The sequence below is a fragment of the Dysidea avara genome, chromosome 4, assembly GCF_963678975.1.
Source record: "Dysidea avara chromosome 4, odDysAvar1.4, whole genome shotgun sequence".
NCBI classification, from domain to species: domain Eukaryota; kingdom Metazoa; phylum Porifera; class Demospongiae; order Dictyoceratida; family Dysideidae; genus Dysidea; species Dysidea avara.
Window position 1 is genome coordinate 48989788 of NC_089275.1, and position 16095 is coordinate 49005882.

At 37.0% G+C, this 16095-nt stretch overlaps 1 protein-coding gene across 2 annotated transcripts in view; it reads left to right on the top strand.

Moving 5' to 3' along the window:
• Window positions 1-4618: 4618 nt before the first annotated feature.
• The window catches only part of LOC136252615 (importin-9-like), an 81802-nt gene continuing 70325 nt past the window's right edge, over window positions 4619-16095 (top strand). For both annotated transcript variants that reach the window (XM_066045116.1, XM_066045117.1), the window contains exons 1-3: window positions 4619-4705; window positions 4818-5047; window positions 5099-5157. In XM_066045116.1, the coding sequence (XP_065901188.1) occupies window positions 4688-4705; window positions 4818-5047; window positions 5099-5157 (307 nt within the window). In that variant the 5' untranslated portion in view covers window positions 4619-4687. The remainder of the gene's footprint in view (window positions 4706-4817; window positions 5048-5098; window positions 5158-16095) is intronic.

Here is a 16095-nt window from a genome sequence, read left to right on the forward strand (position 1 = left end):
ACAACAGGTGATCATGTGATGTCTTGTGATCAGTGTGAAGTAATGTGATCCTGTGTGATGTCATGATTTCTGTCCATGTGTCACTTTGTCCACCAAACATAAGAAATGATCTGAAACCAGAGGAAGATGGAAGTGGTTTAAGCGCCGTTAAAATGAATTATGCAAAACTGATCAGGTTCTGAGTGGACAATGTAACAAAGTGTGGCATCATTGCTTGGTTTAAAATATAAATACCTTGCTAGTGCTAGTATTGTTATGCGTGAAATATTGTTCCATCAGTTTTGCCTAGAAAACTAAGCACTTTTACAAAGCAAAATACATCATTTTAATCCTCACACGAAACTCAACCAAAATATCTAGCAATCATCAGCGATTACCTACAATCACTAGACTATTGAGGTTCACGTGATTAAACTATGCAATTAAGGTAATATTTTCAAGTAGCACCTGAGGCTCCTCTGATCTGAAACTATTAAATGTTTATCATACAATGTGGAAGTACTGTATATTGGGGATCATGGAGATTTGAGTTTTTCTAGCCAAAAAGATCACCCAAAACCCATCTCTACAATACCATCATGATGATGCCTTAGCATATTGGTTTGGTATAACCAAGCCCAAAAGTACCTTCAGTATGACCCTAAATGCTTCCAATAGGTAGCCACAAAATTAAAAAGACATATTTTTTAATGAAATTTTCTACTGACTGACTACTGTATAGTTGTTACTACTCCATGTCTCAAAAATAAAGAGCATGCAGAGCGGCTAATCTTTCTCGTAATGTGCCCTATGATAATTCTAGTTGTTACTGCCTTAACTGCAAATGGATCATACGCATTACCTGTCTCATGTTGGAAAGCCAGCATTTCATCTCATAGCAGTAACCATCTTCTGCCCTGATATACGTGGTGTCCTCTCACACAAGAACTAAATTAATTCTCCAGGTAAACTAGCCATTGTTAGAGCTGAATCCTGTTGGCATGGTAGTTCGTAGTGCTGAATCAATGAAACTCATGCGTAGTGATGGCAGCTGTGTATGAAATTGTTTCCTATGAAATATTTATGTACTACAATATCAATTTAACAAAAATTTTATGGTACAAAAATTTCGTGCTATACAGTAACTGCCTGCCAGCCTGCCTGATGCCTTCAGACAAGCCTGTAGCTCAATAACAGCTAAGGGTAAAGGCTTGATTTTTTCACTGTCCTAGATGTGCCTTTGGCATACTGCAGTACATAAAATGCACATATCATGGACTTACCTTTGTCCTTCTTTGTTTCTTTTTGTTGACTGTCCAAGGTGGTAGCAGGATGCATGGCTTCCCATTTTTAATGGGAATTGTCCAGACTGGCAGAAGCGTCTTTGTTTGTAACATTGTGTAACAGTCTGGACATGGCTGAAAGTGGAGTGTAATGGCCACTTCACTTTTGAGTCAATAATTGATAGTTGGGGTGCGTGATCAGACGAAAACATTAACTTCAGTGCCATCCTTTCTTTTGATACAGTATGAGTGGGTTCAGTTATATACAAAATAAGTGAACAAACAAGTGTAGGGAAAGATTAGGAATTTATATTCCAAGTTTAAAATGTGTGGGCGGAACAAACTACGAAACCTGCTTTAACCCAAGCAGGGATAAATAATTTCAACAACTGTGTTGTGTTAGCAATACAACTAATTGTGCTTGTTTGTTTTTACTACAGAACAACGACTGTTCTTGGGTGTGTGGTCTACAATAGAGCGATGTTTTATAAAAACGCGCCGCCAAAAACCAGACTAACAGATTACTGAATCCTTATAATTTCAACACAAGTGGCTAAACAATTTAAATATCTAGGTCCTGTGGAAGCGATTTTTTAAGTTACTGGTTGTATAGACATTTTATTGAACTTTTAGTAGTTTTTTTCGAGTGAAACAAGCGCTTTGAAGGCTTGTATCTGAGTCACACACCAAAAACGCTTCCACAGGACCTAATAAATGTAATATACAGTATCACTATGCCCCAGAAAAGCCAATAGAGCCTACAGCTTTTGCTGTATTTGGCGGCAGAAAATCATGGTAGTGACAGCTGGAGCTGAGCAGTGTAAGGGCTAGCTTACTTGTGTTACTACAACAAATTGTAGTGTTCCACCTGCCTCAAACTACACTGTAGCTACATAAAAACATTAAATATGAAGGGCTTCACCTTCATTTAAAACTTTTCACGCTGCTAGACTGGTTTTATAGGCTTCTAAAAAAGAATCGATAGGCATCCAAAATTTTGAATGATTGCCCGTGACTATACCGTAACCTTAAGGATTCATGAAAAAAAAAAGTTGGGATACCTACACCTTCAGATAACTAGTCCACTAGTATATCTGCAGGTGTAGGTGACCTCCCTTGCAAATTGTTTCCCTACTGTTTTTCTATAATCTCTAATCAAAGAACACTTGTGTATACACATAGTACATTTAACCCTTTAACAGTCAATGTCAAATATAATAGATACAACTACATATAAACCCTTACAATTTATGATACTCACCATGAAATTCCTGACAAAATCATTGCTTCGTTTGGAGAAAATCTTTACTGCTAGGCCACCGGTGTACATTATCATCTTTACTATCTGCATCTTGTTCTGGGTGTAGGATATGTGTGACTGGGTATACAAAAACAGGTCATGTGGGAACAAACTAATACCTCATTACAAAACAGATCATATATCAGTATTAGACTAGAATACTTCTGTAACTTATTACAAAGCCAGTTACCTAATAATTGTTGAAAATTACATAGCCATTAAATGATGGCACAAAAGGTTGTGAGTTATGAAAGTTACACAGCCACATGTCCTGTTTTCACAGGCTGTCACATATTGTGAATTGACAATATCCTGTTCTATGTTATTATGATGTAATATGACATCACATGACCTCACAGGTGGAGACATAGATTAGTGATGGCAATGATTTTGTATCAGATGAAGCTGATGACCTCAGCTATAGTGTATGTCTTGCTGTTCTTAACCTTATAATGGTGAGTATGGCTGTCCCATATATTTGTCTGTATGTGTGTCTGTCCCGTGTATGAGTCTGTCCTGTACGTGTGTGTTCCTTCTTGGTAGACCCGTGAAATGTAGTGTAGTAGTAATTGCTATAGCATTGTGTTGTCATGGTTACCTGTTGTAGAGTATGGTGGAGGAAAGGCTGACATCACTATGCCTACAAGCCATCACCATGGCGATTAGTATATATCTACAAGAGACAGCTACTATAAGAGCCTCAGGAAATAATAACTGGTAAAGTGTACTACATGTGTTAGTGAACTGTATGAATGTCACTTGTGTCAGTTATTGTGTGTAGTTCATGTGGTGATGGATGTATAGCAAGTATAAGTAAAAATTAGGAATTTCAACAAAAGAAGCATATCCTTACTGTGTTGTGAAGATTGAAATGCGGGAACATTACACAATACTCTAATCCAGACTTTTTATTTGGATATTACATTGTCCCTACTGCCCACTCTAGTTTAAAATTCCTATATGTTTTGTTTATAACCATGCGCACACCCTGCTGCAGGGTTTGTGCATAGTTAAGTATGTGTGTGTGTGTGTGTGTGTATGTGTGTGTGTGTGTGTGTGTGTGTGTGTGTGTGTGTAGTGAGTGTGTGTGTGTGTGTATGTGTTGCTATTTCTATGCTAGCATTATAAAATACAGCTAGACCAACAATGAGGGGTGGGGTCATCATGATCGAGTAAATAGATTGCTAGGTCTCCGTACCCAATTGTTATTAGTCAACCAAGAGCGTAATCTCAAATGTATTGTGATGTTACAGTTAGTACTTGGTAAGTGCCTTAAATAATTTTGTGGCATCTGAATATGCTGCTCAAGGAAAGTGTTGATACAGAAAATTAATGCCTTGGTATGGTTTCATTGGACAAAGAAGACAACGGACCAGCCTGATTGAAGATAAAGGAAAGACAATGTACGCACTGGTAAGGCACACACCACTGATGAGTTTAATAAAATGGTGGCTTTGTGCTGCTTTGTTTGGCCTCCAGCCTTGCGACTGTGGTCAGGCAGGTAGGCTGGCAGACAAAAATTCAAGTTTTGATGATTTTTTAAAAGAATACGGAAAATCTTAAGGTATGCAAAGTCATAGATGTGCAATATATTATTCATATTGCATTGTGCCTGTACTTTTTCCACTAAAGTGTTGTCTCCATTAGAAGTGTTTAGATTTACACCTGTATATTTTTAAAATGTTCATGCTATCAAACAAGATTCTTAATGTACTTGTATGGTTTCCTGATCAGCTAGAAATATTCTTATTTAAAAGTTCCTAATGTAATGATTTTGACGTGGCATGTGGCACCATATCTCAAATGATTTAGTATATCTTACTCAACGTCCACAGAAAATTTGGTGCTGTTATCACAATGTGAACAATTTCATCAAAATTTATTACTTAGCCACTCTACTACTTAAACAGTACTCCCGTATTGATAAAGAAAAATAGTCATGTTGCTATTATATTGACAAGATTTTAATTTAGCACATACACGTAATTTCATTTTATGACAGTATACATAACATTGTTAATCACATGATGATCACATGATGATGGTTTACCAACAGGTGTATAGTAGTCGTACAAGGAGCAGGGCTATCACCATCTTTACAAGTTGTGCTGAACTGATCTATACTATGAGTGATGTGTTCCCAGTAAGTGTGTTTTCAAAATATTCTAATTGAACAATTATTTGATTTTCAATTTCATACAACCACGTGCTGTTATATTCATTCCTATACTCCATTCCCTGTTCCCATACTACAGGCTGCCCCTAAAGAACTACTCAACCCAGTAATCCCCCAGTATGTGGAGACTTTTGCTATGTTGTTGAGCACACCCTCAGGGCAACATGATGATGACACGGCTCATGTGATCCACAAGGAGGTTATTAGTTCATTGACCACTTTACTGAGGGAATTCCCCAAAATGATGGCTGGTCACCTAGCAACTGTGCTACAACCCATCTGGAATATTGTGATTAGTAGCACTAATGAGTATCCATGGCAACAGTAGTGTTGTGTTGTTGGTCTCCTTAGCAACATTAGATATGTCTGTTGTGAGGTGAACAGTTTGATGGGGTCAGCTCAAATGGTGGACTCTGATGGTCAGTCTGTTTGTGTGTCTGTCTGTGTTGAACGTGATTATCAGATGTATGTGGTACATGTATATCATTATTATTGTACAAGTATATATTAGGAATTTAAGTTCGGTTAGGGATTATAGAAAAAAGTAGGGGTCACCGATATACTAGTGGACATTTAATCCCTAATTCAGTCATGGGTATTAGTGTTGTACCGATAATTATTGATCAGTAGGTACCAACCAATATTGGCTAATTTTTCGAATATCGGTATTGGTTACAAATTAGCCAATTAACCAAAACCCACAATCAATCAGTAAAGATGGTAATAAACATGTGACAGTAAAGAAACTGGTGAACACAATAGTTAGTGGTAAAACATTTATTAGTTGTAATACAAGTACACAGAAAAATTTGGAATTTTCAACTAGAGTAAGGACCATAGCACATCGATATAAAGTACTGAAACGAGTTGGAGTAGTGCCTGATATTAAACCACAGTAAAACAATAAGAAATGCTACATACCTACTGTGCATTTCCATTATGGTATCTTGAACACAGTAGGGGTATAACACTTCTTATTGTTTTACTGTAATTTAATATCATGCACTACTCCAGCTTGTTTCAGTACTTTTTATCGATGTGCTATAGTCCCTACTCTAGTTGAAAATTCCAAATTTTTCTGTGTACTTGTTTGTTCCCTTTTTTGTGACTGGTGAACCCTCGCATACCGCATCTGAAATGGGGCTGCGTGCCCCAGCTATATCAGTTATCGTCTGAAAAGTAAAATATCCATTAAGCTTTGTTGTCAGCTATGTTCAACCCGTTACACAGCATTTCGGATCTAGAACTGTTCAAAAAGCACCTCTGCAATCGAAATAGCCACTTTGAAAAATACGGACGATTTCTGTTACATGCTACCACCAGATCGACACTTTTTGCTGTCAGCAAAGATGAATGGGACACAAAGGAGGAGACTGGTAAGTCCATGAAGAATGCATTGTACGTACTGTGGTATATGCCAAAAGGCACCTCTCAGGCTGAAGCGACATTGAACAGTGAAAAAAATCAAGCCCGTAGCCTTAGCTGTTATCATATCAAGTTGCGCTTGTCTGAAGGCATCAGTCAGTCAGTAGAAAATTCCGTTAAGTGATTAATTTTTAAAATTCCGTAGCAACTTGTTGAAAGCATTTGGGACTATCTGAAAACTTATTTGGGCTTAGTTCTACCTAAACAATACTGCCTCATCATTGTCAGGGAAAATTGAGGCTGGTTTTTGGGTTATGTTATTTCGTGGGCCACGCCTACTCCTTTATGGTCGGATGTAACACTTCTAAATGACTACTAAGGCCACACCAAGTCAAACTTTAGTTTCTGGTCACCCAACCACATGGCAAACCTGGAACCCCAATTTATGAGGACTGTTATTAATACTACAGGTGATTAAGTGCACGTGACCTAGCAAGACACTGATTTTTTACTTCAAAAGATCGAGATACTCTAATAGAGCAGTCAGAGATTCTAATAGAGCAGTCGTACTATCCTGAATATTAGAAAACAGTTAGGTATTTAGGCCACACTAATAAAATGTTTCTGACTAGGTTTGTCCTTGATTACATAGCTTTTATTATTAATGCTTCTGTTACCAGTAGCAAAAGTAATTTCAGTAGCATTAACCACTAGCCTAATAACATCAGATAGGCCATAGCTTTAACGTTCCTAACAGTAATGGTCCTCTAATGATCAGTTTAGTAACTCTGACTTCTAAACTTTGACTTCCTTATCTGGTATAGAAAGTCGGTAATGTTTGGTGAGCTCAACCTTCAACTTTTCCATGACTAAATTTGTATGGTCCAAGATTGAATTGGCAAGTAGAAACCCTTACTTAAAACATTAACTTTCCCACGTCATGATCACTGAAGAACACTACTCAATAACCCAAAACTTTGACAGTTATGTTTACTGAATAGAAGGCTGGAAACGTATAGTGGGCTAAGACTTCACATTTGAATGAAGAGTTTTTGATGTGTAGTTTAATTTCATTTTGGATCATTTGAACAACTTAGCTAATTAATTATAGTAGCTAATACTTTCCTGATATAGCTATTGAGACATTTCACTTGGAAAACATGAGTAGCTATAGCTATGATGAGCAAGACATTTCAGTGAGTACTTAGCTATACATCCTAATTGATTTAAATGACTTTGACTCATTCTCAGTTAATGTTTCTAATTATTGTAGTAATGTACATGTATGATTTTTCCCTGAGCACATCAGCAGTGCTAGCTGCTCAGTAATAATAATAAATTAACATCAGTTTTTTAAAGCAGTGTACGTAGCTAGCCATGATCCATCAACAAATTTTTTAGCTATAGAGCATTTTTGTAGCCAGAAGCATAACTACTTGGTGCTGTTGGTTAACGGCTTGACTGAAAATATAATCAACATAAATTTTGCTAAATTGAGTAAATCAATACAGTTTGGCATCACAGTATACAATACTGATGTATCTATAGTCCTGAACTCCTGATCATCCGCTCACCCACATCCATTTGTTGGCTAGGAAGTGACCAGAAACTATAGTATGTTCACGTTGAGCTGAATCCTCAAAAACATTTAATAACTCATGGGTGCAATTACACACGATCTTGAAATTTGGCTCATTTGTAGTACTGCTTGACCCACTAAAAATATTTCAAAATCTTTTTGTTCAAATGTTTGACATTATATTTACAGCCAATCAAAATTTTCACAATACATTTCCTATGGGGAAGCCATATAAGTACAGTGTCCATTACGGCCCTTTCCTGAACTTGTAATGGAGCCAAACTGTACATGTCTGTTGTTGACAACTTTGCTGTTACTAATAATCATCTAGTTAGCTGAAATGTTAACTCTGTTGAGAAAAATCCATTTCTAATTTTTAGCTGTTTTTCAGGATTCAGCTCAACGTGAACATACTATAAGATATGACTTGGAGTGGCCTAAAGTACAGTGCAGTTCTATTCATGAACCATATTCTTGTCTTGCAATGATTAGGTGTAAACAATGTCTAAATTAGTAAATTTGTTCACAAACTTCTCTAATGTACTATCAGCTAACTACTGATCTGTCATTTAGATACTATTGTGATACATATCGTTATCGTGATATCATACACTATGATAGTACTGTATAGTAGGGACCACAAAGGAGTAGGCGTGGCCCATGTAATAAAATCACCCAAAAAACAGTCTCAAATTTTCCCTGACAACAATGAGGCAGTATTGGTTAGGTAAAACTAAGCCCAAAAAAGCTTTCAGATCGACCCGAAACGCTTTCAACAAGTTGCTATGGAATTTTAAAAATAATTTATTTAACGGAATTTTCTACTGACTAAGTTAAGTAACTGACTGATGCCTTCAGACAAGCATAACTTGATAACGGCTATGCCTACAGGCTTGACTTTTTCACTGTTTGACGTCGCTTCGGCCCGACAGGTGCCTTTTGGCATACCGCAGTACGCACAATGCATTCTTCATGGACTTACCAGTGTCCTCCTTTGTTCATTTTTGCTGGTGTCGATTTGGTAGGCCTGCGCCGATTATGCCAGCATAATTTGGGGCATAATAGGCAACCAAAAGCATCAGCATAATGCCAGCATAATGGGCAAAATTTTTGTGCATTGGTTATCAGAGAAGCTGAAAATCTGCCTATTTTGCATGATGCAGAATGGGATAGTGTGCAAACATGGTAAAAATCAGATTTACAGATACGTTGTGAAGAAAAGTTTAGTTAAAGATCAATATACTCTAATAGAACAGTCACCACATAATGAATATTCTAATAGAACGTTCACAGATGCATTTGGTACTCTAATAGAGCAGTCAAGACAAAATTTTATATGAGCATATTTGGAGCATAATGGAACACAACTGGGCATAATTGGAGCATAATAGGGGAAATTCTGGAGCAATGCTCAAAAGCATAATAGGCAATTTCAAAAGCATAATAGGCTCAGGCCTACGATTTGGTGGTAGCACGTGATGGCTTCCCTTTGTAATGGAAATCATCCGTATTTTTCATAGTGGTTACTTTGATTGCAGAGGTGCTTTTTGAACAGTTTTTGATTCATACTGCTGTGTAACAGGTTGAACATAGCCAACAACGAATCGTAATGCGTAATGGATGCTTTCCTTTCAGACGATAATTTATATAAGTGGGGTGCGCGTCACCAACACAACCCTTTCTTTTGGGTTGCAGAGGTGCTTTTTGAATACTGCTGTGTAACGGGTTGAACATAGCTGACAACAAAGCGTAATGGAAACTTCACTTTTCAGACGATATACGTAGCTGGGGCATGTGATGCCATTTCAAATGCAGTATGCATGGGTTCACTAATCATCATGATATTATTTACAAAAAGTTAACAAACAAGTATTTCAAAAAATTTGGAATTTTCAACTAGAGTAGGGACCATAGCACATCTATAAAAAGTACTGAAACAAGCTGGAGTAGTGCATGATATTAAATCACAGTAAAACAATAAGAAGTGTTATATCCCTACTGTGCATTTCCATTATGGTACCTTGGAACACAGTAGGGATATAACGCTTTGTATTGTTTTACTGCGATTTAATATCATGCACTACTCCAGCTTGTTTCAGTACTTTTTATCGATGTGCTATGGTCCCTAAAAATTCTAATTTTTTTTGAAATACTTGTATTCATTACTATCAATTGTCTTGTGAAAATTTTGCTATTGCCCATCTCTAGTTACATACTGACAAAGCATGCAATTGATAGAGATCGCGTGATGTATTTAAGGGAAGTCCCTTTCGCAACTCCGGTAGATACACGTGAACACAGTTTGAATCTTTAAGATGGAGTCGAAGTATTGTGTGATAGTAAAACATCTGAGTCAATTGGATTGTATACAAACACAGTAAGTCATTGAGCTACTGCAAATCGACACATGAGCAAACAGAAATGGGATACAAAGGAGTAAATGATGACATACTGCGGTAGCTAAAAGGTATCTATTGGGCCAAAGCGATGTCAAATAGTGAAAAAAATCAAGCCTGTCCTTAGCCATTATTGAGTTACACTTGTCTGAAGGTATCAGTCAGTAGAAAGTTTCACTAAATTAAAACTTGTAGCAACTTTTTGGAAGTGTTTCAGATCATACTGAAGGCACTTTTGGGCTTGGTTATGCCTAACCAATACTGCCAAGGTGTATTGTGAGGCTGGTTTTAGGGTGATAGTTTTGGCCAGAAAAGCCCAAACCTTCGTGATCCTAATATCAAGATTATATAATAGAAACCAAGAGTGTCGAACAGTGTATTAGCTCGTGATTAATGATTGCATAAAGTAACATGGATATTTCAGTAATTGTTCGTTTATGCGAAATGATAATTTGAAATGCGTACATGGCAACGGGTCTTTGTACACCAGTTTTTCCATCTTATTCAACAAAGTAATCAACAGTTATTGTACAAGGAAAGTGTAGTAAGGACCCAAGATAACTCCAGCTCGCTAAAACAATGGTTGCACAAACAAGCGTGTTGCCACACCTTCAGAGATCTGCTTGGCAGTGCCAGAACTTTAATATTAGCCAATTCCCTTTAACACTATCATGTTTCACTTGGTTTAGTGGCTGAATCACCCATTCGATACTCTTGGTTACTATTATACACTCTTGCTAATATACAGTACTATCATACTGTATGATAACAGGAACACATCGAATCCTATTGACAAGGGAGCATGTAACTCCGCACACTACCAATAAATACTACAGGCGAAATTCAAACATGGCGTCCAGTGTTACTTTGTACATAATTGGTTACATCATTCTTACACGCAACAGGGATACACTGAATGGGCTGCTGCTCCATCATCTAGTGTGAAGGTAGTAAAGCTGCTTTGATAGGAAGATCGTCAAGTCAAAAGTAAAGCTTGGAATAGTCAAGTGGAGTAATTTTGCGTGATTATCGACTGTAGAAAGACTGTCCTGCCAAGCCTGTGCTACTATTCCTCCGTCATGCCATTGAACTTTGTTTCCATAACTTTGCTTCGTTGCAGCGGAGATGTGATGTATTTGAGCATGCTCCTTCACATAATATCCTAATTAGGAAATTTTAAAAGTTATTTATTATAGTATACGTCAGCCATGTTTGAATTTTGTTCTTTACAAAGTTACATGCTCCCTTGTCCTTGTCCATCCCTTGTCCATCCCTTGTCCATCCCTGTAGGATTTGATGCACTCCTGATGATAACAATAATATAAAATACAAACCAGTGTTCATTCAGATAAGTGTGTTTATTTTTCACATAACCCGTATGTTGTCTTTGGAACACCAAGTCTTTATTCTACACTGAGGTGTACCAATATGGAAATTTGTCAATATTCTGATAACTGATAATTGACTACACAATTACTGAGCCCGATATTTGTAGTAGTGAGTTACATCTGTCAGTGAATATAAAGGTTTTTTCACTTCCTGTGCACATGACCTTAATACCACTTTTGCACAAGTTTATTTTTCTGGCGTTCTCTTTTTAAAAATTGATACTTGAACTAATTGAGTTAAATACAGTGTATCTGCTTTAAAAATCAACATTTCACCAATATCACAATATCAATACCAACACTTATATTACCCCATTGTGTATTGTCTTAATAGAGTTGTTAAAGAATTCACTGTGTTCACACTACACACATGTAATCCATATTAGGAGAGTGTCGTGGGATGGAGCAAGTCTTATTTGCTGTGTTTAAGTTTATTGAGACACTGGCCTGCTTTGAACATAAGAAACTACACAAGCTGGTTGCCACGGTGATGAATGACCTCATACACCTGCTGGTCAGCTACATGCAACCAACTGAACAACAGGTGATCATGTGATGTCATGTGATCATTTGGGATATCATGTGATCCTGTATGATGTCATGTGATTTTGTGTGATGTCATGTGATGTCATGATTGTGTTTTCCATGTAACATTTTCACACCTCAGATCATAGGAGCCGCCTGGGCTACATGTTGTATGTAGCCTAGCTAGCCGGGCTACATACAAAATGTAGATTGGGCACAACTGGGCAGTAATTATATAGACGTCGAGGCCGAAGCTGATTGTGGGGATCGATTAATACTCACATGATTAGGATGCACAACTTGGATTTTGCCACTAAAACCATTCAGATGGAAAGCGTTTTGTTATCCTCGCCATCCTACGAGTTGAAAAATGGTGAAAACTAGTGATATAACTTATTTATTGATTGTTTCCGCTCGTTTTCAAATACAGACATTCCCCCATTGCAAAGCATCTACTCTGCATGTAGTAACCACTCTAGAAGCTGTCTGGACCTTTAGTGAAGTTCTTAATTTTTCTATAAACGATTCGATAGCACTGCTTAAAGCTTTAAATTCGCGTAACTGAAATTTCTGTGATATCTCTAGGATATGTCCGTTTATCATAACCAAACGTAACCAGAACGTACTAGCTGTTAACCCATAATCAAAAATTTTAGGTATGCATATATAATACATCCAGTGGCTGCATTTGTATTGGCTTGGGTGATTGATCACCCTGTACAGACTATCAGCCTAATAAGTGTTACATATTATATAGCTGTAACACAGTTACACGGACATTCATGCTTTGTCTGATGTGTGTGCCCTTTGCCCTCAGGCCTGCAGCCCTGGGCAGTTGGGCACAGGGGCATCAAAGTAAAAGTGAAAGTGGTATGGCTCACTCATTCTGGGGGCATGCCCCCAGGAAAATTTTAAAATTACACATTTTGAGATGCTATTTGGAGGCACTCTTTGGGCTGTAGTACTGTCACTACTGTATGCAAGTGTTAGTTAGCTAGCTAGCTACGTAGCTACCTGATAGTTGTTCAATGATAAAATTGGAGACTGGCCAAAAAGTACCTCGAGTTAAAACCTTATCATTTGAGTTTATTAACTAAGAGATAGACTCTAGGAATACTTCCAAAGCAGCTACAAAAAGAAACAAAGCCAAAGCTAGTACAATTGTAATTATTTCTAGAGGCGCTTAATGCAAACGAAGTCTATATGAAGCTGTTTTAAGTGAAAGAGAGGTTAGATAAGTGTTGTTTTTGTCCATTGTTGCCATCACATGAATGCCAAGTATTGTTTGCTAACTACTGTACTTTTAGTTTTGGCTTCATCAAGTTTAAAAGTTTTTTTATATTTTTATTTCAGCCAAAAAGTGGTGAGGTTCTGGCCTCACTGGTCTCACCTACTCTGATGCCCTTGGTCAGGCATACATATCAGGCAAAGCCCTCATGCCTGTATTAAAACTATTACATGTACCACTTTGTCCACCAAACATAATAAATGATCTGAAAATATGTGTGTATATGCACAGTACATTTAGCCCTTTGAAATAATGGATGCAAACACATTGGCTTGTATAATCCTTATTACTTTGTAACTGTGCACAGAAAGAGTTCGCTAACACCATAATACTCATTACAAATTTCCACACTAAGAATTGCTTTGTTTGACTAGAATACTTGTCTTCTGTAACTTATATTATACAGCCAGTTACCTAATAATTGTTGAAAATTACATAGCCATTCAGTGATGTCACTAAAAGATTGTGAGTTATGAAAGTTTAACAAGTAGACAGCCACATGTCCTGTTTTCACAGGCTCTGTCAAGATAATAACCTACTATGTGTTATTGTGACATCATTTGATGTAATATGACATCACATAACCTCACAGGTGGAGACATGGATTAGTGATGTTAATGATTTTGTATCAGATGAAGCTGATGACCTCAGCTATAGTGTACATCTTGCTGCCCTTAACCTTATAATGGTGAGTATGGCTGTCCCATATATTTGTCTGTACGTCTGTCTGTCTCGCATGTGAGTCTGCCCTGTACATTATTGGTAGACCTGTGAAGTGTAGTGTAGTGATAATTGCTATAGTAATGTGTTGTCATGGTTACCTGTTGTAGAGTATGGTGATGGAGGAGGGGCTATGCTTACAAGTCATCACCATGGCAATTAGTAAACACCTACAAGAGGCAGCTACTATAAGAGCCTCAGGAAATAATAACTGGTAAAGTGTACTACATGTGTTAGTGAACTGTATGAATGTCACTTTCAGTGTTGGGAGTAACGCGCTACTTATGTAACGCGTTACGTAAAAAGTATTACTTTTGTGGTGACTAAGTAATATAACGAAATACACTATAAAAACAGGTAATATAACTCAAGTTACTTTACCTACAAATGTAACGCGTTACCTAAGTAATATAGTTACTGTAACGAATCTAATATTATGTAATATTATTACAACAAGTAACGAAGTTACTAATCTCGTTAGTAATCCACTGAGTAACGCCTAGCCACAACAAAGTAATGAAGCCTACTGAATGAAGCTTATTCACCAGCTTCTTACTTATAACCAAGATTTGCACGTTGTCCAACAATGCAATCATGTCACGTGATAAAGTGGTAGTTTCACACATGACAGCTTAAGGCTGTGGACACAAAGTAATATAATATGTAATATTACTATAGTTACTTTATATTTTATGGGTAATATGTAACTGTAACTAAATAGTTCAGTTGAAAATAATATGTAATATGTAACTAGTTACTTTTAGAAAGTAACTTGCCCAACACTGGTCACTTTTGTCAGTTATTGTGTGTTGTAGTAAATATGTCATGAAATTTGTGGCCTGATTTGCGAAAAGGAGTCTTCCATACACATCCACTTTACAAACTTTGATTATTCATAGCTTGAGATTGGAAAGTTATTGACATGAAATTTAGTCAGTAGTATGCAGTACCAGCATAGGTTAATGGATGGAGGTTTGTATCTTTCTTGAACACTAAGTTATGATCTTCCAAATTCATAACATTGGATGAAATCCGGTCACATTTGGTGATAGATGTATAGCAAGAATAAGTTAAAATTAGGAATTCCAACAAAGGAAGCATCTTGGTTCAAAATCTAGAGCCAAGGATGTGTTTGGATAATGTATTGTGAGCTTTTCCAGTAATTCAAATGAGCAATTATTAACACATCTACCATAATGTAATAGAATTCCAGTTAAAGAACTAGTGTATCATACAGTATGGTAGTACTGTATACAGTATTAGCAAGAGTAAATAATAGAGAAGAGAGTATCCAACTGCCATATACCATATCAAAAATGATCCTGTTAAGTCTTTCTGTATATTTCAGTAAAATTTAGGGTATCATATAAGTGTTCATATCCAGTAATCATCACCTTCAACACTTACACACAATACAAAGCCTGTGTGCATACCACTTGTTAATAGACTAATTTAACACCTTCTTTGAAAATGTTTTAACAAGCAGAGTGGACTTTACAGGATCATTTTTGATATGGTATATGGCAGTTGGATACTCTCTTCTCTATTATTTACTCTTGGTATTAGGGATTGTGAAGATACTGGGCATTTTGGCTAAAAACAATCACCCTAAAACCATCCTTAATTTCCCTTCATCGCAGCTTGGCAGCATTGGCCCAAAAATATCTTCAGACCAACCCCAATGCCTTTCCAAAAAATTTTCCTATTAACACAAAATTTTACGCTGACTCACTAACTAACTAACTGACTGATGCCTCCAGCCAAGCATAACTCGACAATGGATAAAGCTACAAGCTTGATTTCTTCACTGTTCAACGTCGCTTCTCCCAAGATGTGCCTTTTCGCCAACCGCAGTATATACAATAACCGCATCATGGACTTACCTTTGTCTTCTTTCTGTTCCAGTTCTTTTTGCTGACAATGCAAGGTGTTGATTTGCAATAGTGCAATACAGCTTCCCTGTGGCTGTGTTGGTATCTTACCTGCATTTTCTGTAGCGACCTACAGAGACGCTTCTTGTGCTGTTCTTCGTTTATAACACTGTGTAATAGGCTGAAATAGAAGCATAATAGCCACCATTCAATTTTGAGTAGTTG